This window comes from Diaphorina citri, unplaced genomic scaffold (assembly GCF_000475195.1).
Source record: "Diaphorina citri unplaced genomic scaffold, Diaci psyllid genome assembly version 1.1 scaffold724, whole genome shotgun sequence".
NCBI classification, from domain to species: domain Eukaryota; kingdom Metazoa; phylum Arthropoda; class Insecta; order Hemiptera; family Psyllidae; genus Diaphorina; species Diaphorina citri.
The window spans coordinates 124,335-152,232 of NW_007378157.1; the positions used below are offsets into that span (position 1 = coordinate 124,335).

Genomic DNA, 27,898 nt, shown 5'->3' on the forward strand with positions numbered 1-27,898 from the left:
TCTTTTGGCAAAATTGGGCAGTTCAAACAACCCTTATTATTGGTCAATTATAACAGGAACCCACTACATGTAGATAAATATTACGTAAGTCAAAATTATCAAGAAGAAAATTACGTGTCAGCCCTGATTGGGAGAAAAACTACGTAGCAAAACTTCAATAGAGCCTTGATAAGAATGTCATAATTGTTCGCCAATATACGCATAAATATGAAAGATCACATCCCCCCCCGCTTGCTCTCTTAATTTATATGAAAACTCACACTATTGCTCCATTGTCTCCAGTTATAATTGATAGCGTATTGTAATCTAAATTATAGACGGACTGTTAACAAAAATACCAATAAATATACGAGAACGAGTATGAGCCTAAAAACACATGAAATACCCAGGCTTGAGTTCCTAGAAATATGTGTCCATAGGACACTAATATGTACCAGCATGTACAAAGTATCGGTAAAGAAAACTTGAGAATTACTCAACAATCTTGAACTATAGGTCTACCGCCTAATGTGGACTTTATGTTGGTCCTAGAAATAACAGTGTGAAGCGTAAGTTGAGTCATTAAGGACTTTGGGTCAAGATTTTACCATGGGAGTGTAAACCAGAATAACGCCCAAAAATTAACTAACGTTAGTATGTAAAAAGTCAACGTGAGACTGTATTGTTTGATTGTCTGTTTGTATGCACAGATCAGAAAAATGTGAGACATCAGAGCTCCATAACTAATTAAAAATAAATCATTATGATAAATTAATGATTCATATTCATATTAATATCTTTCTTCTCTAATTAAAACCTCACCAGCAGGTTCCCGCGCACGCTTAGGCCAGCCACTCACTATCAGCTAGACCTGATAGTGAGGCAGACCTGGCAGGTGCGGCTGAAGAGGTCGGTCTATCAGGTCTATCTGATAGTGAGAGTGACCGCCTTAGAGTGACCGAACTTCCCTATTCTAGATTTTCCAAACTTGCTAGATTCACGCAATACTCATCAAAGATCAAGGTGGCAAGGTCAGGTGGGTGTAAGAGGTAGGAGGCAAAGTTTACGTGATTGCCTAGCAGTGGTCAGATTATTGCGCAAACTACAAAGGCCTAACCCCAGCACCAGTAGGTACAGTTACTATGTGCTGCGCAAATTACAAAGGCATACTCCCATAGATAACCTTGCCTAAAGGTGTAGAGTTCTAGAGCAGCCTAGATGTGGAAAATAGTCCCTAATGGATAATTAAATCCATTGATAACCCTATGGAAATTTCATATGAATAAGGTCTGATAACCCCAAAGCAGCATCCACACTAGGTATGTCATCAGTCGTTGCTGACTGACTTGGACAAGGATGTCAACATGAATAACGTGGATGTCAACATGAATAACGTGGATGTCAACACCTGTGAATATGGATATCAAAATGAACATGGATGTCAGGAACATGATCATTTTCAAGTTCATGTTGATTCTGACATTCATCTTCAATTCTTCATGTAAGTACTAGGTAACTAGGTATACAGGGTGAACACGAAAAACGTTACCAAAAGTCTGGACGCACCTTAACGGAAGCTACATAGAGTACAAAATAGACATCGGATTATATAATATACACATGTAGGTTATAAAAACTCTTATGTAAGCATGTACTATGACGTTAAACATCCACTAGAAAATAGTACGAGAAGTATTTAGGAATGTAGGTAAGCACAAGAAAGCACGAGGTATTGATTTTTCGCTCGACCTTGAACTTGTAACCCTGTACCAAGGGAGGGAATTGTGCACACGTTTCTCAAATGCACACAAAAGTTCCCCACTTGGCGAAATGCCTGACATGGATTTTGTTTTGCTTCCCGTTTTTCTCCCTCCCATTCCTCTTTTTCCCTTCTCTCTTCCTTCCTAACATTCCTACCTATCTTCTTTTCTCCCTAGCACATAAGAGAGTTGAGGGAAAACAGATGGAATACCTACGAACGTCACTGGAGATGAAAAAATTGCGATGCAGAAAGAAATGAAACTATAAGAGAGTTGAGGGAAAACAGATGGAATACCTACGAACGTCACTGGAGATGAAAAAATTGCGATGCAGAAAGAAATGTCTGTTTGTTTTGCCTCGTTACTGCCCTCATTTTCTGGAAGCTGTAGATAATTATTTTCCATAACTCCACTTCTCTTTTCACCCCCTTTCTCTGTCCCTTAGAATGTTATGACGGGAAAGGACCAAAGATAGAAAGAAATGAAACTAAACAAACCGATGCAGATTCAATTTATTCGCATTAAGAACTAAATTGTGCAATTTTAACACAGAAGAAAAGAAGATCAAGAGAGTTTACGCAAGAGAATGCATCCGGAATACCACTTATTATTTCCTGACAATGTCGTTAGAAGTGGTCAAATAGATACTTTTCCTCAACCTTCAAAAGAACAAATTCTACCAAACCCAATCAGTCCTGAACCTGGCGAACTCCATTTCTACGGTTGGGTTAGCTGAAAACTCCTCTACTTTAACCTCACCAGGGAATCATCTTTCTATAATCTAGAGAATCCATTGAGAATATTGAAATTCTACAGAGGGAAATCTGATTTGTTAAAAATAAAAACAGACTCTCACATTGTTCTGAACTCACAACCCGCTGTGTATCGTACACATCCATGCAATTTGTAATGTAATCAACGTAATACGAACACTGAACAGTTTAATTTAAACATGTAATGAAAACTTTTTTTTTTTTTTAAAAAAAAAAAAAAAAAAAAAAACTTCAGGTGGTGTAATGTTGATCTTTTGATTTGGCTGTTCGATTCCAAGTCATAATATTTATGGATGTGTACAATTAAGTGGCGAACTACTTTTTTGACCGTCACAAGCATTTCAGTCTGATTGACACAAAACTAAAAGAATGAAAAAGTGAGTTCCTTTTAATACAATCATGGGCGCATACACCAGGGGGGCCAGGGGAGCCCAGGCACCCAAATTTTTATGCGAGGAGGCAAGGCATTGTGCCGTGTTTGGGAGAGGGTAAAACTTTAGCCCGTGCCAGTAACTTGCACAGGTAAGATAACGTCAAGTGCCAGTAACTTTGGTTGAATATCTACTTAAAACAGGAGCAATAATAGTGTATAAGAGTATAATTATGTAGGCAGACAAAATGCAAGTTCGAGTGACGTCAATAACCCGAGTTCACAAAGTTAAACATGTAAATTGTATTTTTAAGCTAAATATAGGAACCTCATTGTATAATAATAAAATTATTAATGTAAATATTATGTACACATAAGTATAGACAGACCAATAGGTAGACGATACGTACTGCATACATAATGATGTTGATGGTGCTATTCTAAGCACTCTACTGACTGGGTGCGTATCTTTATTGAATGTTAATGGATGGAAAATTGCAGAAACACAAGAACAGCTGATTTTCTAGGTATATTTTTGTTTTTAAAAGATGAGTGGTGTACCGCCGTTTATATTTCGTAGCAAAGAAACAACTGCCACATTCGACTCTTATGGTCTGTGCTGTAGCAATACTGTAGCATACCCATATTATCAATCCCGTTTCGTAGTATGCCTCTCATCAGATGGGCGAGATTTGAAACAAGATCGGGAAACGACCCACATTTAAAACAAGATCGGGCAACGACCGACTTTTGAACCAAGTATTAATGCTCAATACTTTTAAAATCGTTAATAAATACAACTAATAATAATAAAAATAAATAAATAAATAAAATAAAATCGTTTCTGTTCACTTACCTCTGACAAGATCCACATCGATCAGTTCTGTCTTGAGCTTGGCAGTCTTCTTGGGCACATGGGTAAAGCCATTCAGTATTCTCTGCTCCACAGTAGTCTCCCATTGTTGCTTATCGTACGCTCCTATTTTTTTCTGATACCTGGAAGAAAGAAACGGTCAATCCAATTGTTTTTATTGATCGAACCCAACCAACTCTTATCGTACGCTCCTATTTTTTTCTGATACCTGGAAGAAAGAAACGGTCAATCCAATTGTTTTTATTGATCGAACCCAACCAACTTCAGGTGGTGTAATGTTGATCTTTTGATTTGGCTGTTCGATTCCAAGTCATAATATTTATGGATGTGTACAACCAAGTGGCGAACTACTTTTTTGACCGTCACAAGCATTTAAGTCTGATTGACACAAAACTAAAAGAATGAAAAAGTGAGTTCCTTTTAATACAATCATGGGCGCCTACACCAGGGGGCCGGGGGAGCCCAGGCCCCCAAAATTTTATGCGAGGAGGCAGGGCATTGTGCCGTGTTTGGGAGAGGGCAAAACTTTAGCCCGTGCCAATAACTTGCACAGGTAAGATAACGTCAAGTGCCAGTAACTTTGTTTGAATAGGTATCTACCTTAAACAGGAGCAATAATAGTGTAAGTGTATAATTATGTAGGCAGACAAAATGCAAGTTCGAATGACGTCAATAACCCGAGTTCACAAAATAGAGATGCAAGAAAACCGGTAGGATGAGAGCAAGTTGCATCAAACTCAAAGTTCGCAACAAAGGCAAGTACCAAGAAAGATGGTTATCAACTGACGTCATATTGATTTAGTACTTTTATATGTAAGAACTTGGTGGTGTAAGAACTTCTTGTGAATAAGAACTTTAACTGCAAATTTATAATTATTTACTTTTGCTGAAGGTTTTTACATCCAAATGAACTTATAAGTTGAGGATTTACATACATATTTATTTTTGCAAAAGTTTCAACTTTAAATTGGACTTACTCATTAACCAATGCCGACATTTAGTTAACACTGCAAAACAACACAATACCTACTATTTTATTATTTATTTTCTTTTTTTTTCTACACCCGGTGCGGTGGTTATCAAACTAATTTAGTACTACCAATGTAGGCAAGTCTACAGTGAGATAGAGACAATGCTTTCACAATCTAATGACCTCAAGAGACCTGGACGAGAAGAAAAAGGCAACTAGAAATTCTGTTGAGTACCTCTACCTAACTGCAATGTTTACCTATTTGACTAATCAATAATGAGTACCTACAGACATAAAAATACCTACTTAGTTTAGGTATTATTAAATGAGTACTTAAAATTATAATAAAAGAAAGTAGGTACATAGGTACTCTAATTTATTTAGGTGCAGTTTTTCTAAGGTACTTGTAGCTAAATAAGTAATTAAATAAGTCATAGAGCAAAGACATGAAGAAATATCAAAGAAAAAAGTGATGCTAATTCTTTTGCAGTGAGTTCTCTGCTATCATTGCCAAGGTTTCATCTGTAATTATTCAGGAGCCATGATGAAATGAAAAAGAAAGCTCTGTTTACTTTTTGTGTTTAACATCACCCTATAGCACTGGTCACGCTGCACATTTGTGAAAGCTCATTTTTATGTTTAACATACTTAATTAACCCTATACTGGTCACAACCCTGCATAACTAGTTATCTGGTCTTCTTCCTTAAAATTTCCCATTTGAGAAAATTGTGAAAATGTGTACCTATAAGAATACCACAGCAAGCAACCAACTACTAATCAAAATAGCTAATACTTAAAATGTAAGTAGCAAAAAAAAAATGTAAGTAGATCTTTTGTGACCACCCTGTATACAGACTGGAAGTGGAGGGGTCAGTTGTAGTGTATGTTTTACTCTCTGATCAGCTGTAAAACCAGTTTCTATCCACACAAAGGAATATCAAAACTAATTTAGTACTACCAATGTAGGCAAGTCTACAGTGAGATAGAGACAATGCTTTCACAATCTAATGACCTCAAGAGACCTGGACAAGAAGAAAAAGGCAACTAGAAATTCTGTTAAGTTAAGTACCTCTACCTAACTGCAATGTTTACCTACTTGACTAATCAATCATGAGTACCTACAGACATAAAAGTACTTAGTTTATGTATTATTAAATGAGTACTTAAAATTATTATAAAAGAAAGTAGGTACATAGGTATTTTATGTAGGTACTCTAATTTATTTAGGTGCGGTTTTTCTAAGGTACTTGTAAGTAGCTAAATAAGTAATTAAGTAAGTCATAGAGTAAAGACATGAAGAAATATCAAAGAAAAAAGTGATGCTAATTCTTTTGCAGTGAGTTCTCTGTTATCATTGCCAAGGTTTCATCTGTAATTATTCAGGAGCCATGATGAAAAGAAAGCTCCTTTTTACTTTCTGTGTTTAACATCACCCTATAACACTGGTCACACTGCACATGTGACATTTGTGAAAGCTCATTTTTATGTTTAACATACTTAAGTACTTAATTAACCCTATAGTAACACTGGTCACTGCTCATTTTTGACAGCTCCTTTTTGTAGCAATTTTTCACTGTCGTGGCTTCTGAACTAGTACAGTTTCCTTTAAAATACCCTAACTCATTTGTTAACAAGATTCTGCTGATTTATGCTCATCTGGGAAATTGAAAATTTCAGAATTTACACTAGGTAGGGAAAGAGTTGGTGAAGGTCATAAGTATGGCACTGTAGCTTGGTTCAGTTGGGTGCAAAGGGCAAACCAGAAACCAGTAGATGTACTATAGGCATGTTGGGAAATTTAGGCTATGACTTTAATGTAAAGATATACACTACTGGTGTTGAACCAATATTATGTCTCCTAATTTTCAATAAAATAATTAAAATTGCTGAGGTATGCTAACCCGACAAAGTACTCACAAACAACAAAAATCCTAACCTAACACTAAACATGCTTCCAGTAGATCACTGTAGGTTGATGATTCCAAGATTAGGCCTGGGATTTACATGCAAAAAAAGAGGTTCTTCTTAAATTTTAGAATCCTGATCAGTGTTGAGAAAGGCAATACTGAAAAGTTCAGAACTGATTAGGGGTAATGAAAACTCCTACTTCTCTTTAGATGGATGAGCATAACTAGATTCATATCCTGTATATTTGAAAAAGAATTTCTCTTTTACATAGTTTAATTTCTTCGTCTTACAATCAGGAGCCATGATGAAATGAAAAAGAAAGCTCTGTTTACTTTTTGTGTTTAACATCACCCTATAGCACTGGTCACGCTGCACATTTGTGAAAGCTCATTTTTATGTTTAACATACTTAATTAACCCTATACTGGTCACTGCTCATTTTTGACAGCTCCTTTTTGTAGCAATTTTTCACTGTCGTGGCTTCTGAACTAGTACAGTTTCCTTTAAAATACCCTAACTCATTTGTTAACAAGATTCTGCTGATTTATGCTCATCTGGGAAATTGAAAATTTCAGAATTTACACTAGGTAGGGAAAGAGTTGGTGAAGGTCATAAGTATGGCACTGTAGCTTGGTTCAGTTGGGTGCAAAGGGCAAACCAGAAACCAGTAGATGTACTATAGGCATGTTGGGAAATTTAGGCTATGACTTTAATGTAAAGATATACACTACTGGTGTTGAACCAATATTATGTCTCCTAATTTTCAATAAAATAATTAAAATTGCTGAGGTATGCTAACCCGACAAAGTACTCACAAACAACAAAAATCCTAACCTAACACTAAACATGCTTCCAGTAGATCACTGTAGGTTGATGATTCCAAGATTAGGCCTGGGATTTACATGCAAAAAAGAGGTTCTTCTTATATTTTAGAATCCTGATCAGTGTTGAGAAAAGCAATACTTAGGTACCTACCTACTGAAAAGTTCAGAACTGATTAGGGGTAATGAAAACTCCTACAGCTCCTACTTCTCTTTAGATGGATGAGCATAACTAGATTCATATCCTGTATATTTTAAAAAGAATTTCTCTTTTACATAGTTTAATTTCTTCCTCTTACAATGGTATCAAAAGAAGAAAGTAAGTACCTATCTAAATAATACTTGTTTAGAGGGAAAACATTTTTTTTTTTTTTTTTAATACTTACTAAGACTGTGCAATGGGCAAGGTATGAATATATTATGTACTGGAAAAAAACTCGAATTTTTAAAAATAAATTTTCAAGTAGGTATTTATGAAATAATTTTATCGAAAATGTAAAAATAAATTATTTGAGAACGAACCCGCACATGAAGTTCTTCCTCTACAGCTTCTTTCAAAACTGAAGCGATCAGCTGATATTTATTTTTGTTTTGAAAAAAAATGTTCAAGCTGAAGTCAACTTCCATCAATTTTTCTCAATCAAAAATAAATTGAGAATAAAATAATTTATTACCAACCAGTATATCTATAATTATTAAAAAATGATACTAAAATATTTTTTTCCTTTTAAAGTTCTGTATATTTTTTAAGAAGGATTTATTTCATACATTTAATCCCAACTCAAGCAAAATATGAAAACTTGACTTCAATACTTACCAGGGACGTTTTTAAGAAATAGATATTGGTTATTATTAACGCGCATGTTGATTTTTCGACCTTTTACATTTATTTTTTCGGAGTTTTGACCTCAGATTTGGATTTTTCCCAACTTTTTACATTGGAGTCATTTATTTAGAATTTTTACCCATTTGCAACTGCTCCATTTCCTATGCTAAAGATTTTTCGACCTTTTACATTTATTTTTTCGGAGTTTTGACCTCAGATTTGGATTTTTCCCAACTTTTTACATTGGAGTCATTTATTTATAATTTTTACCCATTTGCAACTGCTCCATTTCCTATGCTAAATAAAGGTTGACTGCATGCAGAAATAAAGGTTGACTGCAATGGTCTTAAAGACCATTCACTTAGGTATAAAATTTTGTAGCCAAAACCAAATGACAGCCCAAAGCAATATTACTCTAGGGCTGATTGAGAGCGGACGAAGAACCCCGACCCCTCAAACAAATAATATAATATATTATGCGTCTTGTTACCCAAATTCCCTTGTACAAAACGAAGAATCGTGTAAGGGCCACTTAACGCGCACGGTCCCTTTTAAAACCCCTGAGTTCGTGCCTAGAAATCTGCTGATTTCAAAAATATCACACAAGTATCAGCTGATTCTTACATGGTAAGCAAAGTGCAGCTGTTCAGTGTTCTGTGATTTTGATTTTCAATTTTTCATTTCTGTAATTCTGTACCTACCTATTTTCTGTGTTTAACGATAGAACTTTTATTTCAAATTGAAATCCATTTATTTTTTTATGTTTTACCTATATTTTTTTATTCAAAATTGTACGTGTATTGGTGCCTAATATAAGTGGTCATTTTCGGAACTGTGCGTTGTTTGTCAGTGACGTTTTTCAGTTCAGTTTACTGCCTGTGATATTCGAATTATGTCGAACAATGACCGTCTAATCGAGACTATTGAACACTATAAGCGAAACATTATTCGTGCATGCCCAGATAACGAACAACTGTCCGATCCTAAAAAGGTAAGAGACTATGTGGCATGTCCATCATGAGGATTTGCTAGGCTAGGGCATTTCTAGCATTTTAATACAGGAAGTGTTGGTATCTCATGCCAATTGACACTGCTACATCATCAAGATATCCATATGTTTCGCAATCTCCAACTTTGTAACTTCAAAGCTAAAGATCAAACAATCATACCTTCTTATTTATGTATTTTGCATGACTGTGTTGAGTTACTTACATCTTACCTATTAAACATGTAAATTGTATTTTTAAGCTAAATATAGGAACCTCATTGTATAATAATAAAATTATTAATGTAAATATTATGTACACATACGTATAGACAGACCAATAGGTAGACGATACGTACTGCATACACAGCATACATAATGATGGTGCTATTCTAAGCACTCTACTGACTGGGTGCGTATCTTTACTGAATGTTAATGGATAGAAAATTGCAGAAACACAAGAACAGCTGATTTTCTAGGTACATTTTTGTTTTTAAAAGATGAGTGGTGTGTAATTCAACTGCAAAGCGTACTTGAGCACCTCTAAATCTGGAAGAAAAAAAGGTTAAATTAAGAAAATTAATAAGAAATCATCAATAAAATAGGTATTTGTAAAAAATGTTGTTGCACTTGTTACAAATATAGAGAAAAAAGGAAGTAAAATTAAAACAAGCTGGGCCCGTCCCTCCGGGAATTTTTTAGCCCGTAGTTTATTAACGACTGAAGTGTTATCTAAAACTTTCTCGCTTTGAGTTCATAGGTCGTCGCGACAAATTTCAAGATCAAAGCTCATTTCTGTGAGAAAATGTGAAAAAAATCCCCCAAAAACCAGTTTTTTTTTCTGGACAAAATTTGCACCACCACTTTCGTGTTCCTGATAAAAAGACCTTTAATTTGATGTACAGGTCGGCCAGGTTTGGATAAGTCCTTCTATGGGGACAGACCGACAGACACATGGACACACAGACAAACGACACCAAATTAAAGTGAATACAATAGCCCGTCCCTTATACCTTTTTTTATTACTATCGTAATAATGAAGGAAGGACGGACTAAAAAGGACTAAAAACAATGCAAATATTACTGAACAATAGACAGGTAGGTACCCCATGGATCTTTACCATTGAATACCTGTTTTTAGATCAAGGCCTCCAGACACCTATCTACATATTTCTATCTTGAGATTCTTGAGCCAATGTCTACTTGAAGCCATCATGGCTTGAAATACACTCAATTAATATTATGATTTGTTTTCGTCTTTCTAAAGAGTCAAATGAAGTGAAAGTAGGTACCTACTCAAACTCAACTATGTACAATGCTCTGGTTTTTGAAAACATTGTTTGGAACCAAGTGACCTAGTGATGGAGATTTCTTCAAAAAAAAAACTGTCCTGTAGTATGTATTTGAAGGAGGGGACAAAAAGGAAAAGAAGAAGTTCAGTCAAGTTTTAAAACAATTAGGTAGGTACCTACTTAAGTCAAGTTCTAAATTTAGGTAAGTACCTATACAGAACATAAATGGTTTATACCTATTGGTAGGTACCTCAGCTACCTATAAACTTTTTGGCTTTTTGGTTTTCTGGACAAAATTTGCACCACCACTTTCGTGTTCCTGATAAAAAGACCTTTAATTTGATATACAGGTCGGCCAGGTTTGGATAAGTCCTTCTATGGGGACAGACCGACAGACACATGGACACACAGACAAATGACACCAAATTAAAGCAAATACAATAGCCCGTCCCTTATACCTTTTTTTATTACTCTCGTCATAATAAAGGAAGGACGGGCTAATAAGGAGGACTAAAAACAATACAAAATACAAACATTACTGAACAATAGACAGATAGGTGGTACCCCATGGATCTTTACCATTGAATATCTGTTTTTAGATCAAGGCCTCCAGACACCTATCTACATATTTCTATCTTGAGTATTCTTGAGCCAATGTCTACTTGAAGCCATCATGGCTTGAAATACACTCAATTAATATTATGATTTGTTTTCGTCTTTCTAAAGAGTCAAATGAAGTGAAAGTAGGTACCTACTCAAACTCAACTATGTACAATGCTCTGGTTTTTGAAAACATTGTTTGGAACCAAGTGACCTAGTGATGGAGATTTCTTCAAAAAAAAAACTGTCCTGTAGTATGTATTTGAAGGAGGGGACAAAAAGGAAAAGAAGAAGTTCAGTCAAGTTTTAAAACAATTAGGTAGGTACCTACTTAAGTCAAGTTCTAAATTTAGGTAAGTACCTATACAGAACATAAATGGTTTATACCTATTGGTAGGTACCTCAGCTACCTATAAACTTGATATTCATGTAGGTACACTGTATAGGGTGGCACAAAAACTAGTTGCAAAGTTGATGTGAATTTAGGCAAATAATTACCAAACTTCCTGACTTATCTTGATTTTTTTTTTTTAATATGAAAACCCTGCATAACTAGTTATCTGGTCTTCTTCCTTAAAATTTCCCATTTGAGAAAATTGTGAAAATGTGTACCTATAAGTACCTATACCACAGCAACTACTAATCAAAATAGCTAATACTTACAATGTAAGTAGCAAAAAAAAAAAAAAAATGTAAGTAGATCTTTTGTGACCACCCTGTATACAGACTGGAAGTGGAAATATTTACAAAGTTCTCTTTGATTCTCCTAAATCTTGAATAAAAGTTACATGTTTGATTTAAGTAGTCTATCAAGGAAGCATATGATAATATGATAGGAAATGATATAACATCAGGTTACTGAAGGTAGAAACACACTACTATCACGTCACATATTACAGCAGCCCCCAAAAAAAAAAAAAAAAAAAAAAAAAACTAGAGGAAATTTCGCTAAAAAACATGGACTAATAGGATAGTTAGTGGATAGGTACTGTACGTGAGTAGATATAAATAATTCAAATTTGATTTAATTCGGAAAATTTTTAGATAGTAAGTAGATGGGTATAAAATTGAAGTATTTTTATGGATTGAAATAGTGCCCTGATTGAAGTTGACTAAAAAAAATATTTGGACAGTAAAACACAAGGTAGGTATCTGGCAAAGTTATGTTTGGAATTTTCACGTGCTGCAACAACGTTACATCTCATTTGGCACTTCAAATATCATTCACACCTATGTAAAAATATGCTGAAGTGAGTATACTTTCACCTCAGTAAAAAAAAAGAGCTGTTAATGAGTATATTTTCACACGTATGTACTTAGAACAGTTAGCGAATCATCCGGGAAATTGAGAATAAAAAAAATTCTCTGACCTTAGGTTTGAAGCTTACCAGTTCAGAACGTCAAGGTCAATACAGTAAAATCCAAAAGTAAAATTGATTATTTTTTACGTTAGAGTCCATAAAAGAACTCGAAACATGCAAACTTGAGAAATTAATAATACTGTAGTAGTCCTATTTTGAGATCTCTACAGTACTTCACTAAAAATGAATTTTATGAACGCTCCCTCGATTTTCTAGAATAATTAATAAGGTAAGAAGAACCTCTGAAGAAAACCCCTTCCTAATTAGATATAAGTTAAGTAACTTACGAGAACAATTTCATGATTCCAAAATGGAATTTTTCACCACCATATAGGCACAGAAAACATACAAACTTCAAATTTTCCACTAAAACAAGTACAATTTTCTTAAAAAAGGAAAATGACTAACATAATTGCGAACTGGGGATTTTCAAACTGATTAAATAGTGTGCAAATAGAAACGCAGATACCTGGTAAGAAATAGCAAGATATCTTATCCATAAGGTCTTAGCAAAGACCTGGTTAACCTGGTTTGCCATGAAAATTGAACTTGTATCCAACATTTCCAATCTGAGAAACTCATGGCTGAAGAACCAATGTGTGTTTGTAGGTACAAGGTTGAAGGTATAATGGGAAACATAGATTTAGAATTAAGCAAAGACCTGGTTAACCTGGTTTGCCATGAAAATTGAACTTGTATCCAACATTTCCAATCTGAGAAACTCATGGCTGAAGAACCAATATGTGTTTGTAGGTACAATGTTGAAGGTATAATGGGAAACATAGATTTAGAATTAGAAATAGCGAGGGGAGGGAACAGAAGGGAAGAGTAAATAGACGGAGGGAGAGAGAGAAAAAATGGCGTTACCTAAATTAAAATTAAGTACCGACCCAGTACCTACATGCAAATACATAATTACAATTTATTAAATAGAATATTAATTTTAGTACCTATGTAGGTACCATAGTATGTAAATAAATAATAAATTCAGTATTTAATAAATTAGGTATTACATAAGTAAGGAGCTATTTAGCATTAAGTTATATTATGAAATAAAGCAAGACCCTTTTTTATTAGAGTCAAGTAGGGTTAAACAACTCAAATTGTCTTGATTTTTTAAACACAGTCAAATGAGATGATTATTTTCTATTTGTTTTATAAGAAGAGTCTCGAAGTCTCACGAGGTCTATTAAGATTTATAGCCTGTGTCATAGCATGTCTGACATCAATGCCAATAATCAGACATACACGGCAACTTAAGATAATAATACTATGCTTCTTAAAAAATGCATGTGAAAAATAAATTGGCATAGAACGAATACTGATTTATTTTTTTTTTCTTCACATAATGCATTTATTTATAGATTCTTCATTTGTAGTTCAATGAACTGCAAAACCCACTCAGAAAGGAGGCCCCTACAACGCTCCCAAAGGCCTAGTAGGTAAGAGCTAGTGGGCAAAATGTCTTCATAATATGTTGGATAGCTAGCAGAAAAGAACCATTCACAAGTAGCAAGTCAATTTAAATCGAAAAACTCCCCCAGATTTCTTTTCTGAAATATGCTGTCCAATTGATTCTGCTTAACAACAATTAAGTAAGAGATGAAAAACAAACAAAAGATACCACCAACTTATTTGACGAAGGTAATTACTTATTCTATTCCTATAAAATTCTATTCTATTCTATTCAATGGACTTACCATGATACTATTTCATCGACACAATATCCCATAACTTAATTCAACTGCAAAGCGTACTTGAGCACCTCTAAATCTGGAAGAAAAAAAGGTTAAATTAAGAAAATTAATAAGAAATCATCAATAATATAGGTATTTGTAAAAAAATGTTGTTGCACTTGTTACAAATATAGAGAAAAAAGGAAGTAAAATTAAAACAAGCTGGACCCGTCCCTTCGGGAATTTTTCAGCCCGTAATTTATTCGATTGTGATTAGAGAAAATCAGTACCTATGTAAGTATGTACCTTGTACCTACCTAATTTGTTTAATATTCAGTTTATTATTATTCTTGATTTGATTTTTTGGTTTTACTTTCATATGTAATGATTTAAAATCAAGACTAGAGCCCATTCTCCATTTATTCCCAATATAATGTTTAAGTCACCCATCCATTTATTGGCCTTTCTCGGCGTAGCTTAACACAGGTGATTCATGCCAATTGACACTGCTACATCATCAAGATATCCATATGTTTCGCAATCTCCAACTTTGTAACTTCAAAGCTAAAGATCAAACAAACATACCTTCTTATTTATGTATTTTGCATGACTGTGTTGAGTTACTTACTTACATCTTACCTATTTTGGTCTACATACCATAGGTCCATCAAAATGACAGTGAAATTTTATTGTCCTTCTATCGGTAAAATCAATATTCTGTAATTGATTGGGTTACTCATGATTTCAAAGAAATGTCCAACCTATGATCCTTATTAACACATTGAGCCCCAAGCCATTTTTACATGGGTGCTCACTGGTACCCATGGAAAAAGTGGAAATTATCACGTGGTACCAAGATTGGGTTACTCATGATTTCAAAGAAATGTCCAACCTATGATCCTTATTAACACATTGAGCCCCAAGCCATTTTTACATGGGTGCTCGCTGGTACCCATGGAAAAAGTGGAAATTATCACGTGGTACCAGAAAATTTTTATGTCAATTTTAGATGTGTGAGGTGTAGAAAATAGATAAGTAATGTACACAAATTTTTCTTGTGTGATAAGTATTTTTGGAGATATTCAAATTTTTCTGTGACACTCATATATGGATTACCGGAACATCACCGAAAAAAAAGTTTGTGGTACACGTGACTCAAGGGTACCGTAATGCTCGGACGTTCCATGACAATCCACTCGTCATAAGAAATACATTGAATTGTAGCCCATCAGTGAGCTACACGTATCAGAAAGGAAGCAGTTCAAGTCACCCACATATGAGTTTCAAGTACCTTGTTAGCCTATGGGTGTTGCCCATATGTGAGTTTCATGTACCAGGTTGGACACGTCTGACACTCATAATATGAGTTACGTGGTGCTCAACGTGTTAATAAAATGAAACGGTAAAAAAGGAAATTAAAACAAAAGACATAAAAACTTGTCCGAAAATGGTTGAAACCTTTATGGTACTTCAACAATTAGGTATTTAAAAATTTAATTTAGATAAAATAATAATATCTTTATCAAGGCAATTTCAATCAATAGGTTTCTCCTGATGAACCTGATGTGATAGAATGAACACCTACCTTGTTCTGATGATGATGCCCTGGGTGGCATCAAGAGCTCACTAATTTAAATCCAATTAGGTATTTAAAAATTTAATTTAGATAAAATAATAATATCTTTATCAAGGCAATTTCAATCAATAGGTTTCTCCTGATGAACCTTATGTGATAGAATGAACACCTACCTTGTTCTGATGATGATGCCCTGGGTGGCATCAAGAGCTCACTAATTTAAATAATTCTAATCGGAATTGTCCTGATGAAGATGTCAGTATTATTTTGGTAATTATTCAAAAGCCATGAAATGAAAAAGAAAGCTCTTTTTTGTGTAACTGAACCCTATAATAACAATGGTGATTGCCCATTTGTGCCAGCTCTTTTTTGTAACAATTTTTCATTGTGATTTCTTCTGAATTAGTACTTAGGTACCAAAAATATCAAATATTTGAGGAAATGGGTATTGTCTTTCTAGCCATTATTTTATTATTCCTATTATTTTAATTTCATTGCTATGTCAATGTCCTTGTGGGAATCAACTGGTGGAACAATAATGCAGGTAATATCATGATTTGCAATAGGTACATGTATAGGTACCTACTTACCTACTTACTTAAGTACTTAATTGCTTAGGAGAACATTTTTTGAAAAAATCTTTTAGGGCTGTTCTCCTTGTCAAAGGTGTCTCTGTCTGTATCAGTGCCACCTAGATCACAAACAGTAACATAGGCCATGAGTTTGATTCCTGCCTGGCCAGATTTTATCCTGAATGGATAAGGTTTGTTCTCAGAACAGCTGGCTTTCTCCTATCTTGGGAGTCACAATTACCTCTATGACATATGACTCCAGTTTTTGATTTTTTTTTTTTTTTTAGTGAGCATTTCATTTTGTAAAAATGAACTAACAGAGCTACATTAGACTCGTGTGGTCCGTGTCATGGTATGTCCCTCAGATGGCCGAGAAAAGACCCACTAACCTACCCACTGGACTTACTCCTGAACTAACCTATGCTTAGAAAGATTAAAATTCCTTTATTACTTTTTAATCAACCATTATCTTGTTCCGCAGCGTTGTATGCTAGAGCGAGAGAAGAAGCTGAAGGAAGTTAGACAAACAATAGCTCAATCTAAGAAGCAAAGTACTCCCGTCAGGACCACCAAGCTAGCCTATGTGGATTCTTCCTTTGTCAAACCACCTCGCCAGGTAATGCACATGAGATACTTACTTAATCCAATTGGGTTAACTTTAATCTCAATGTGACCCAGGTGGTTAGTAAGTTAATTGCAATTTTTACTTTCTATTGCCAAAGTACTTGTTGAGGAGTTGTTGCAATCGGTTACCTCTATGAAACATGAAAAAAGAAAGAAAAAAAAAACATTCAGAGAAGGCTGTCAGAATAAATTTGTATAAAAATGCTACTTAACTGTTCAAAGTCCACATAGATACTTAGGTTAACCTACACAGATTTCCTATAACAAAAGATATGATACAAGTGCTTATAATAAGTACAGTACTGGCCCTGTGTCCCTCTGACACATTTCTAATCACAGTGCCTGGCTATGTGATTTAGTGACCATCACAGTCTAGTGCAGACTTGTCACATATTTGTTCTAGTTCACTGTACAAGGGAGACCAGAGACTAACACTTGACCAACAGACTTAGTGACCTACTTATATCTACATGGCAACAATTGATGAGGATTGACATTACCTTGCCTGATTAGCTAACTTGTGATAATCTATCCATTGGCTATTACCATTAGTCATTAAAATATTGGCTTGATGTTCTACCTACTTACTCCTTAATATTTACAAAGTTCTCTTTGATTCTCCTAAATCTTGAATAAAAGTTACATGTTTGATTTAAGTAGTCTATCAAGGAAGCATATGATAGGAAATGATATAACATCAGGTTACTGAAGGTAGAAACACACTACTATCACGTCATGTGAGCTCACGTGACGTGATGTGTTTCTACCTTTATACTAACGAATTTCATGGAATTGGTAAATAAGGAGTGCTCCTTGAATTGTGTTTCAATTTCAAGATTTAATTTTAATGCATGCAATTTATTTCAATGATACTACTGGTATGCAATTTTTTACCAAATGATTTAATCCCAACTGCTCCTTGAATTGTGTTTCAATTTCAAGATTTAATTTTAATGCATGCAATTTATTTCAATGATACTACTGGTATGCAATTTTTTACCGAATGATTTAAGTAATCCCAATTCACCCCCACCTGTCCAATTCACCCCCAGGTGGTCTACTGTCTCGACAAACTTTCCAAGTTACCCATCAGTGTTCAGTTGCTTCAAATCACCGGCATAGGGCGTACAGTTAATGAGCTGCGCAAATTTGAAGGCGTGATCAGCGAGAAGGCAAAAATTCTGGTGACTTCTTGGAAAGCTGTGGTGAAAGCAGAAGAGGACAAGGTAGCAGCTGCCGCCTCTGGCGAGGAACATTGTGGCTCTGATGTAGATGAGGCTGGTGAGTAGAAAAATCAACCTGAGTACCTACCTAAGTAAGTATTTCGAATAAAATATTGAAGATGAATGAAAAAACAGACTAAAATATTTATGAAAAAGTAAAAATAAATGAAATATGTAATGAGAGTCTACAATGCCACACCAACTAAAATCTGTATTTGATTTTTTTTTTACAGAGGTGAATGGGCACCATGATCTAAGCGTTGACAATTCATCTGCCAGTGATAACGAAGTCAATGCAAGCGAAGAGGAAGATGAAGAAAGAGAAGTGATAAACAACAAAGCTCATAGCGAATCTGAAGATGAAGATCTAGACAAAGAAAACGAACGCGAAGAAAGTGATGACGAATCTGAAGATGAAAGAGAAAGGAGGCTGAAATATGAAGAAGAAAAGAAAGCTTATGAAGAATATTTGAAAGCAAAACGGAAGAAAGCACTCAATGGTCATCACAAGAATAATGAGAAAGTTGAGAAACATGATAAACTAGACAAACATGACGAGAAGAAAAAAAGTTCAGAACATAAGAGTAGTAAAAGTAGCAAATCCAGTGAATCGAGGAAAGACGATGGGAAAGAAGAGAAAAAGGAAAAAGAAAGTAAAGACAGGCATCGAGATAAAAGTAGAGAGAAACATGAGAGTAGTAAAGATAAGGACAAATATAAAAGTAGCAGTGATAAATCTAGTCGAGGCAAATCTGAGAAGGATAGTGAAAGACATAAAGCCAGCAGTGACAAAACCAAAAGCAACGATAAGGATAAAGACAGGCATAATAAATCTAGTTCAAAAGAAAGTATCAACAAATATAGCGAGGAAATTAAAATTAAAAAAGAAAAAGTGGACGATAGCTACGAGAAATATGGTGACAAGAGAAATGGTGATAAAACCAGTGATAAAAGAAAAGAAAATGATAAAAAAGAGAATGGTAGAATAGACGATAGTCGGAAAGATAAAGACAAAAACCATAGGAGGGACGAATCTAGAGACAAAAGTAGTAAAGACCATGACAAAAGCCGAGAGAAAAGCAAAAGCTCTTCCCACCATTCTTCTTCTTCTAAGCATAGAGAAGATAAAGATTCTAAACGTAAACACTCACGAGATGAACAGGAGAGTAGCTCCAAGCGATCAAAACATGACGTTAAAGTAAAACAAGAACCAGTCACATCAGATGAAGACAGCGGCTCGTCAGGTCGTCATAGCAACGAATACTCGAGTAGTCGTGAGAGTAGCGTGTCGTCTAGTGTGGTTCATGTGAAGAAAGAAAAGACTGAATCCTCCTCTTCATCTAGTCAAAATAGAAAGCACCATAGTGAAAGCCGGAGGGAAGAGAGTAGTGAGCCGAAGAAAAAGAAGATCATCCAGGCTACAGATGGTAAGTTGAACCTCATTTATTTGTTCTCGTGAGCTTTGAGAAATAGAAAATTTCATGTTTGGGGGAGGGGGGACCCTTGTTTTATTCAAAAGCTTGCTTGATCTCAGGCATCATTTTTGTTTTCTCAAAGCTCTGTTGCCTGTTTTCCACATCAACTTTAACTGTGTTTATCCTGCCTTTCTTAGAAAGTGCCTCAAAAAATGGCTAATGCCTTAGGCTAAAACTTTGACTACATACAAACCTAAATTAAAAAAAAAAAAAAAAAAAACGTGCAAGAAGAGGTTAAATTTTAACCCTTTAATTATCTCCATTTAATTTGTCCTTTTCTCCCTAGGTGGCGCGACAGCAGGCTCGTCATGGCACGGGGTCAGGTTCCAGTTCGGGTCTCGTATCCAACACGAACAAAGCCGAAGTGGTTGCCAAGGCAACGGTGGGTGCGTATAGTAATCAGTCCATGCTCGGAGGTCCTGCTGTACCTGTAGCTCCAGTAAAGCTTGGAAATGCGGGCGTCAGCGTAGGCGCTAATAATCCTCTCAGTAAGTACCTAATCTGTTTTATTATTTTTACTGCCTTGTAAGCGCTAGGCCGCGGGTTCGATTACCACCCGGGGCGGATTTTATCCTGAATGGAAAAGGTTCGTTCTCGGAACGGCTGGATTTCTCCTATCCTGTCTTCCTTCTCCCTCGATTTGTGGACGACAAGACCTTTGCAGTTACAATTCCCTCTGTCAAACCTCTTCAAAAAATAAATAAGGTATTATTTTAAGAGGTTTGATAGAGGGAACTGTAACTGCCAAGGTCTTATCGTCCCGAAAGCGAAGAGGAAGACATTATAGGAAGCCAGCCGTTCCAAAAACGAACCTTATCTGTCTAGGACAAAATCCGGCCCGGGCGAATTACTACGCAAGTTACCTACAACCATATTGCCTATGAAAGACATCTTCCAATAAGCTGAAATTCCGATGTTTCTAATTAGACGTCAAGTTAATAGAAACCTAAAGCTCTGTTGCCTGTTTTCCACATCAACTTTAACTGTGTTTATCCTGCCTTTCTTAGAAAGTGCCTCAAAAAATGGCTAATGCCTTGGGCTAAAACTTTGACTACATACAAACCTACTTATTTTCAATCTAGAATTTCCTTTAGTGTGTAGTTGACACTACTTAGTACCAAGTGCTTTATACGAGCTGAATTTAATGACCCCATTAATACCTATGTGAACCGCACGTAGACAGTTTCTCCACGTATTCATTAATCGTTTAGATTTATAGGAGCTGAACACGCTGTAATGAGTTACCAAATACACCTAATTTCTATCCATCTATCGACTATTTCGCCCATTGTTATCTATTCAACACGGAGTAAAGCCCACTGTGGTTTCCGCTCTCTAACCTCATTGATAGACAGTATTTCATTGTTTCATAGTCTATCTATTTCGCCCATTGTTATCTATTCAACACAGAGTAAAGCCCACTGTGGTTTCCGCTCTCTAACCTCATTGATAGACAGTATTTCATTGTTCCATAGTCTATGTCTGCGATAATCTGGAAAGATAACACGTGTTAGAGACATAGAAATTGATCTTTTTAGTTTTTAGTATACCCGAGTGACGTCATCAAGTATTGATATGGGTTTATAGATATTATTTCATTGTTATCGTGACGTCTTAATTAAATGGTTTCGAAATTTATCGGTGTTTTCATATGGATTTATCTCAGGATCTAGAAGTCGTAGAAGAAAAAGATTTACACTGATAAGATCTATTAACTACATTAACCATTTACTTACGTAGGCCAGTCACCCACTATCAGGTAGACCTGACGACAGGTACACCTGATCAGGTCTACCTGATAGTGTGTGTGCTCAACAGGTATCAGGTAGACCTGACAGACGACAGACGGACCTTTTCAGCCGTACCTCAGTTCTACCTGATATTGTGTGTGCTCATTAGGTGTCAGGTATACCTGATCAGGTGTACCTGTTAGGTCTACCTGATAGTGAATGGCTGGCCTTTGTAGTAATGAAATTAAACCCTCTTCTGTTGTTTATTCCAGGTGGTTTCGGGGACGCTCTCCTCAGCATAGTTCCAACCTCGAAGAAATCTTCCAAGAAAAAAACCTCCTCCTCCTCTTCATCCTCTTCCAAAAAACCTCACTCGTCCGAACAAATCTCGTCCAGTCCTGCCAAGTCCAACGGGTACAGTCCAGGCAAGAGTTCAGGGAGTCCCTCCGACCACTCTCGCTCTATATCGCCCCTGGATCTGCTCTCGGGAAATGTCAAATTGGAGCCCCTGGAAAAACTTGACATTGCGTCGACCCTGCCTGAAATCTCCCCTGATAACTACTTCAAACCCCACCTGTATCAGTCGGATAAAACCCCCCCTGAGTCCTCGCATGATGCCCTGTGTAATATTATGACCAGCAAGAATCAGAGGTGAGATAATGATCATAGCACGGTGCTTATCACACTAGGCCTAAACGTCCAAAGTCTTGGGTTCAATACCCACGGGAGTAGTCCCCCCCCCCTCCTCATAGTTGAATGGAGCTCTTACTTAAATCCATATTCATGATGAAAGCCACTGAGGAAATTGAAAGAAATTGACCTCCACACTAGCTTGATAGCGCGCCTGCCTTGTACCAACCAAGCTAACGAGGCTGGCTAAATCCATTTTAATATCCTACTCCTTCCCCTCACAGGACCAAACCAGTCAGATCCACTGAGGAAATTGAAAGAAATTGACCTCCACACTAGCTTGATAGCGCGCCTGCCTTGTACCAACCAAGCTAACGAGGCTGGCTAAACCCATTTTAATATCCTACTCCTTCCCCTCACAGGACCAAACCAGTCAGACGATGTTTGTGTCGAATTTCTTCACACCATTACTTATACAGTCTTTTCTTCAAGCTAATGGAGCAGTTGCAAATTCCGTTGGTCCTCATTTTTCCTGCTCTATGACTTTGAAACATCACCCAAGTAAGCGCAACTGATTTATTGTCCTACTTCTTTCCCGTACAGGACCAAAGTATTCTCCGGTTCTCGGGTGACGCTCACCAAGGTCACCATTACTTATACAGTCTTTTCTTCAAGCTAATGGAGCAGTTGCAAATTCCGTTGGTCCTCATTTTTCCTGCTCTATGACTTTGAAATATCACCCAAGTAAGCGCAACTGATTTATTGTCCTACTTCTCTCCCGTACAGGACCAAAGTATTCTCCGGTTCTCGGGTGACGCTCACCAAGGTTCCCTCCCTGTACGACTCTTGCATCCGAATCCTACAGGAGAACATAGACTCCCTGGAATACACCGGTGGTGTTCCGTATGACATTCTCAAACCGGTGTTAGAGCGTGCTACGGCCGAGCAACTGTACCAGCTGGAACATTACAATCCGTACCTGATGGAGGACACGGGACCACACTGGGAGTTCCACTGTAACCGGGACTTCCGGGGGAAGAAGCTGCAGGAGTATGAAACGTGGCGGGAACTCTATTTGGTGAGAATTTAGTTCCGTTATTTCTTAACGCCAGCCATTCACTATCAGGTAGACCGGATCAGGTCCACCTGTTAGGTCTACCTGATACCTAATTAGCACACACACTATTAGGTAGACCTGACAGGTTCAGCTGAAGAGTTCCGCCCGTCAAGTCTACCTGATGCCTGATGAGCACACACTACCAGGTAGATTTGACAAGCGGACCTGATCAGGTCTACCTGATAGTGAGTGGCTGACCTAAGGCTACTACACACGACGCGACGAGTCCATATGACTCCAGTGTTTGATTTTTTTTTTTTTTTTAGTGAGCATTTCATTTTGTAAAAATGAACTAACAGAGCTACATTAGACTCGTGTGGTCCGTGTCATGGTATGTCCCTCAGATGGCCGAGAAAAGACCCACTAACCTACCCACTGGACTTACTCCTGAACTAACCTATGCTTAGAAAGATTAAAATTCCTTTATTACTTTTTAATCAACCATTATCTTGTTCCGCAGCGTTGTATGCTAGAGCGAGAGAAGAAGCTGAAGGAAGTTAGACAAACAATAGCTCAATCTAAGAAGCAAAGTACTCCCGTCAGGACCACCAAGCTAGCCTATGTGGATTCTTCCTTTGTCAAACCACCTCGCCAGGTAATGCACATGAGATACTTACTTAATCCAATTGGGTTAACTTTAATCTCAATGTGACCCAGGTGGTTAGTAAGTTAATTGCAATTTTTACTTTCTATTGCCAAAGTACTTGTTGAGGAGTTGTTGCAATCGGTTCAAATTTTAAAAATCCAGAAATGGGTGAAATATCAGGTTTAGAGTACCCTGATTTCAAATTCCAAATCACTGATTTGTCCCCTCCAAAGATGATACACAATCAGTAAAGAGGCGTTAGATTAGAATCCACAGGAGAGACGTGGGATAGGAAGCAGACAGTGGAGAAGGAGATCACCGAAACTGGCAAGTCCTGGGGAGAAGTTAAAAGTCTGGCCCAAAACCGTGTTAGATGGATATCCTTTGTTGTGGTCCTACGTCCCCCTAGGAGTTCAAAGATGATTTTCCAGATTTGACCTCTTCTTGCACCAAGGCATCATATGATGCCAGATATTTAGAGTGATGCTGTGTTTTCAGGATTAATTGTTTGAGAAGTTATCCTATCATACACGCCGGCGCCATATGATGCCAGTCCTCGTTCTAATTTCAGTGAAGAAGAAGAAAGCCCCGCTCATGATGAAGGCCTTACAGTCCTTCAAAGGTATTCGGAAACGTTAGATAGATCTGTCCCCTAACGAAACCTTCCTCTGCCCTCATCATATTTGGACCAGTGAATTCCCAGTGTTAATCTGACCCACGTTCCGCAAAAATAATTTGCTCTTTGGAATTCGCACTTTACAAAGGTAACCTATGTAGGTACCTACATATGTAGGTACCTGCCTATGTAGGTACCTATCTACCTACCTATAATAGTGCTTATTTATACTGCTCGCATAGGACTGAAAAGTCCCTTTACTCCAGCAGTAAGCTACTACTATTATTGTGGCCAAATTCTCAAATTATATGAGGATAAAATTCCATACCTCGGCTGGGATTGAACCCACGCCCTCCTGTTTACCAGGCGAGCGCCTTGACCACTACACCACCGAGGCAGGTGACAAAGGAAATCTCCAAAAACATCGCATAACCATTAGTACGCGTCCACAGCGGAGAACCGACCATCGAGCCTCGCCTTGGACGTTCCTAGAGAAAATACACAATCCATGCTAATAAATAGAAGTGTCCCCAACAGAGTCTTATAGTACCGACCCTCGCATTAAATCAAGAAATTGAGCTGAGTATTTTTTCTGTGATGGTCGATGATCTCGGTTCTCCAAAAACATCGCATAACCATTAGTACGCGTCCACAGCGGAGAACCGACCATCGAGCCTCGCCTTGGACGTTCCTAGAGAAAATAAACAATCCATGCTAATACAAGTGTCCCCAACAGAGTCTGATAGTACCGACCTTCACAGAATGGAATAGAATAGAATATACCTTGTTTATACTACCAGCATAGGACTGAAAAGTCCCTTTACTCTCGCAGTCTAAACAAGATCTTATATATTTGATTGGTAATAACATTACATTTTATGGAACAATATTCAAGACCTGTTTAAATTAAAAAAAAAAAAAGAATTTCAGAAACAGAAAATCAAGAAATTGAGCTGAGTATTTTTTCTACGATGGTCTCGGTCATGGTCGATGGTCTCAGCGAGGGTCAATGGTTTATGGTCGCCGTTGTGACCACGCACTTACAATAGATGAATAGGTAGTTGGAGACGTCGATATTTTGCGATTTTCTAGTGCCAAGTTCTTTCTGGAACTAAGGGCCTGATTTGATTTTGCGTATACGTGTCTCATCGCGGTTGTTTTGATGTATTTACGTTTTTTTCTTCTAAAAAGAAAGTACAAGACTGTGATTCTAAGTTTTCCACATACCTTTAGATTCTAGGATTTCCAATTTTAGTTTGATTATATCTATAGTGACGGAATTTTGGCGTCACGGAAAATATATTTATGAATTTTGGCCCGACTTGGGTCTTTTGCCCAAAATGAACAGTAGAGTGGGCACTTTATTTCTTCTCTTAAAGGTAAATATTTACCTTTCTTCCAATGAGTTATTGTGTATTTATGTATCGGAGACCACATGCAATATGGGTAACTTCAGTGATACCTATGTACATACGTTTGGTTTGGAACTTTTGGATTCAACTCATTCAACGTGTTATAGCCGCTGCCGCGCTGACTATTATAAAATTTTTTTGTTTTTTTTTTTTTTTTTTTTTTTGTGAAGGGTTTTGATTCACTGAGTTATTATTTCAGTTACCTACCTATTTTAGTTGGAGAGTTATTTCAGGGGCAATCCTAGGGATGGACACCTTTCAAAACTTGGTATTTAACAAATACATATCTTCTAAATTTGTGATCTGCCTCAAGCCTTTAGTATGAAGACGTTGAGAGTGCCAGATACTAAAGGATAGTGATATACAAGATAGTTGTAACTCTTTCCCTTGGCTTCTGACCCCCTCAATTAAAATAGTTATAAATGAAACAAAATACCTAATGGATACCTAACTATGCTTTACCTAAAAAGTACCTTTACTTGGCCTCCTAGAATCTTTCATATACCTCATCATAACGTAATAAATGTCTAAACTGACTTTCAGCCTTCTATAGTAAAATTATATTTTATTATTATTATTATTATTATTATTATTATTTTTTGTGAAGGGTTTTGATTCACTGAGTTATTATTTCAGTTACCTACCTATTTTAGTTGGAAAGTTATTTCAGGAGCAGTCCTAGGGATGAACACCTTTCAAAACTTGGTACAGAGAGCTCTTTATTTAACAAATACATATCTTCTAAATTTGTGATCTGCCTCAAGCCTTAAGTATGAAGACGTTGAGAGTGCTAGATACTAAAGGATAGTGATATACAAGATAGTTGTAACTATTTCCCTTGGCTTCTGACCCCCTCAATTAAAATAGTTATAAATGAAACAAAATACCTAATGGATACCTAAACTATGCTTTACCTAAAAAGTACCTTTACTTGGCCCCCTAGAATCTTTCATATACCTCATCATAACGTAATAAATGTCTAAACTGACTCAGCCTTCTATAGTAAAGTCATTACCTTTGAATGTACGTAACTATATTTTTTACCGTTTTATTTTTGTAATAGATTATAATTTTTAGAATGCTTTTACGCCCTAAGATACCTTTATTTGGTCTTATTTATTTTTCTTTTTTTTTACGTTGATTTAATTTCGCTGTGGATATGAATTTGTGACTGCTGTAAAAAAAAATATTTAAAGAGCCGATAAGAGTAATTAATGTGTTATTTAATATTAAGTAGTATTTATATTTTTAAATTAATTAAATTAAATATTTTATTCTGATGCAAGATGAAAATGGAAATAATTGTGTTCTATTTTTCACCCTCTCTGAAATAATCCTTCTTCGTAGCGTTGTACTTAAGTACCTCGTACCTAGTTTTGAGAAACAAAATAATATAGGTCAGGTATAATCCCCGAGGCAAGAACAGTAGAGAAGAAGAGGGATCATTAATGGAGAATAGAATCCAAGGAAGAAGAAGCAAAAGAGAAGAAAGTCATGGCTGAATAGGAATAATCTGAGAGAAATGTTTTGATTGTTTTAAGTAACACATGTTTTAAGTAACCTAGCCAAGAAGAACAACATGCCAACATGTGGCCATTGTTCTAAATGAATTGCCCCCCCCCCAAAAAAAAACGAAACGAAATATTTGAAAACTTTGCACATGTAGGTATACTGAGAAATGGGGACAACATTTGCCTCGTTTCCCGAAATAATTTTGGTAGGTAATCGTCGTCTATTTTTATTCGGCACTGAATAAAAGTTTTTTTATTATTATTTTTTTTTTTTTTTTTCCTCCAAAGAATAATGTTTGAAAGTTATCCCAAGAATTCACACAAATCACGATACACATTTCGTTGAAAAACAAAAAAAAAAAAGTAATTTAAAATAAAAAATTTAAAAAAATTTGCCCAAAAAAAAAAAAAAAAAAAAAAACAAAAACAAACGAAACGAAATATTTGAAAACTTTGCACATTTAAGGTATACTGAGAAATGGGGACAACATTTGCCTCGTTTCCCGAGGTTATTTTGGTAGGTAATCATCGTCTATTCGGCACTGTAATAAAAGTTTTTTTTTTCTTCCTCCAAAGAATAATGTTTGAAAGTTATCCCAAGAATTCACACAAATCACGATACACATTTCGT

The 27,898-nt window shown here is 36.3% G+C and overlaps 2 protein-coding genes across 2 annotated transcripts in view; one reads left to right on the forward strand and one right to left on the reverse strand.

The window, feature by feature from the left end:
• LOC103511535 (putative homeodomain transcription factor) overlaps positions 1-25,552 on the reverse strand; it is a 55,683-nt gene extending 30,131 nt beyond the window's left edge. The window contains exons 1-3 of the mRNA XM_026825265.1: positions 25,543-25,552; positions 14,220-14,292; positions 3,739-3,878 (exon numbers count right to left, since the gene is read on the reverse strand). Coding sequence (XP_026681066.1) covers positions 3,739-3,878; positions 14,220-14,251 — 172 coding nt within the window. The 5' untranslated portion in view covers positions 14,252-14,292; positions 25,543-25,552. The remainder of the gene's footprint in view (positions 1-3,738; positions 3,879-14,219; positions 14,293-25,542) is intronic.
• LOC103511529 lies at positions 16,805-24,459 on the forward strand. Its single transcript, XM_026825269.1, has 3 exons — positions 16,805-16,959; positions 19,952-20,153; positions 24,300-24,459. Exons 1-3 carry the CDS (start codon positions 16,831-16,833, stop codon positions 24,365-24,367), a joined length of 399 nt encoding a protein of 132 aa, XP_026681070.1. The 5' UTR covers positions 16,805-16,830; the 3' UTR covers positions 24,368-24,459.
• Positions 25,553-27,898: the final 2,346 nt, after the last annotated feature.

Excerpts from the sequence above, each read along its gene's own strand:
- LOC103511529 (XM_026825269.1), top strand. The coding sequence starts at position 16,831 with ATGCTAGAGCGAGAGAAGAAGCTGAAGGAAGTTAGACAAACAATAGCT. Across the intron at positions 16,960-19,951 it reads TTGTCAAACCACCTCGCCAG|GTGGCGCGACAGCAGGCTCG; the intron begins GTAATGCACATG and ends TTTTCTCCCTAG. Across the intron at positions 20,154-24,299 it reads AGGCGCTAATAATCCTCTCA|TGAAGAAGAAGAAAGCCCCG; the intron begins GTAAGTACCTAA and ends TTCTAATTTCAG.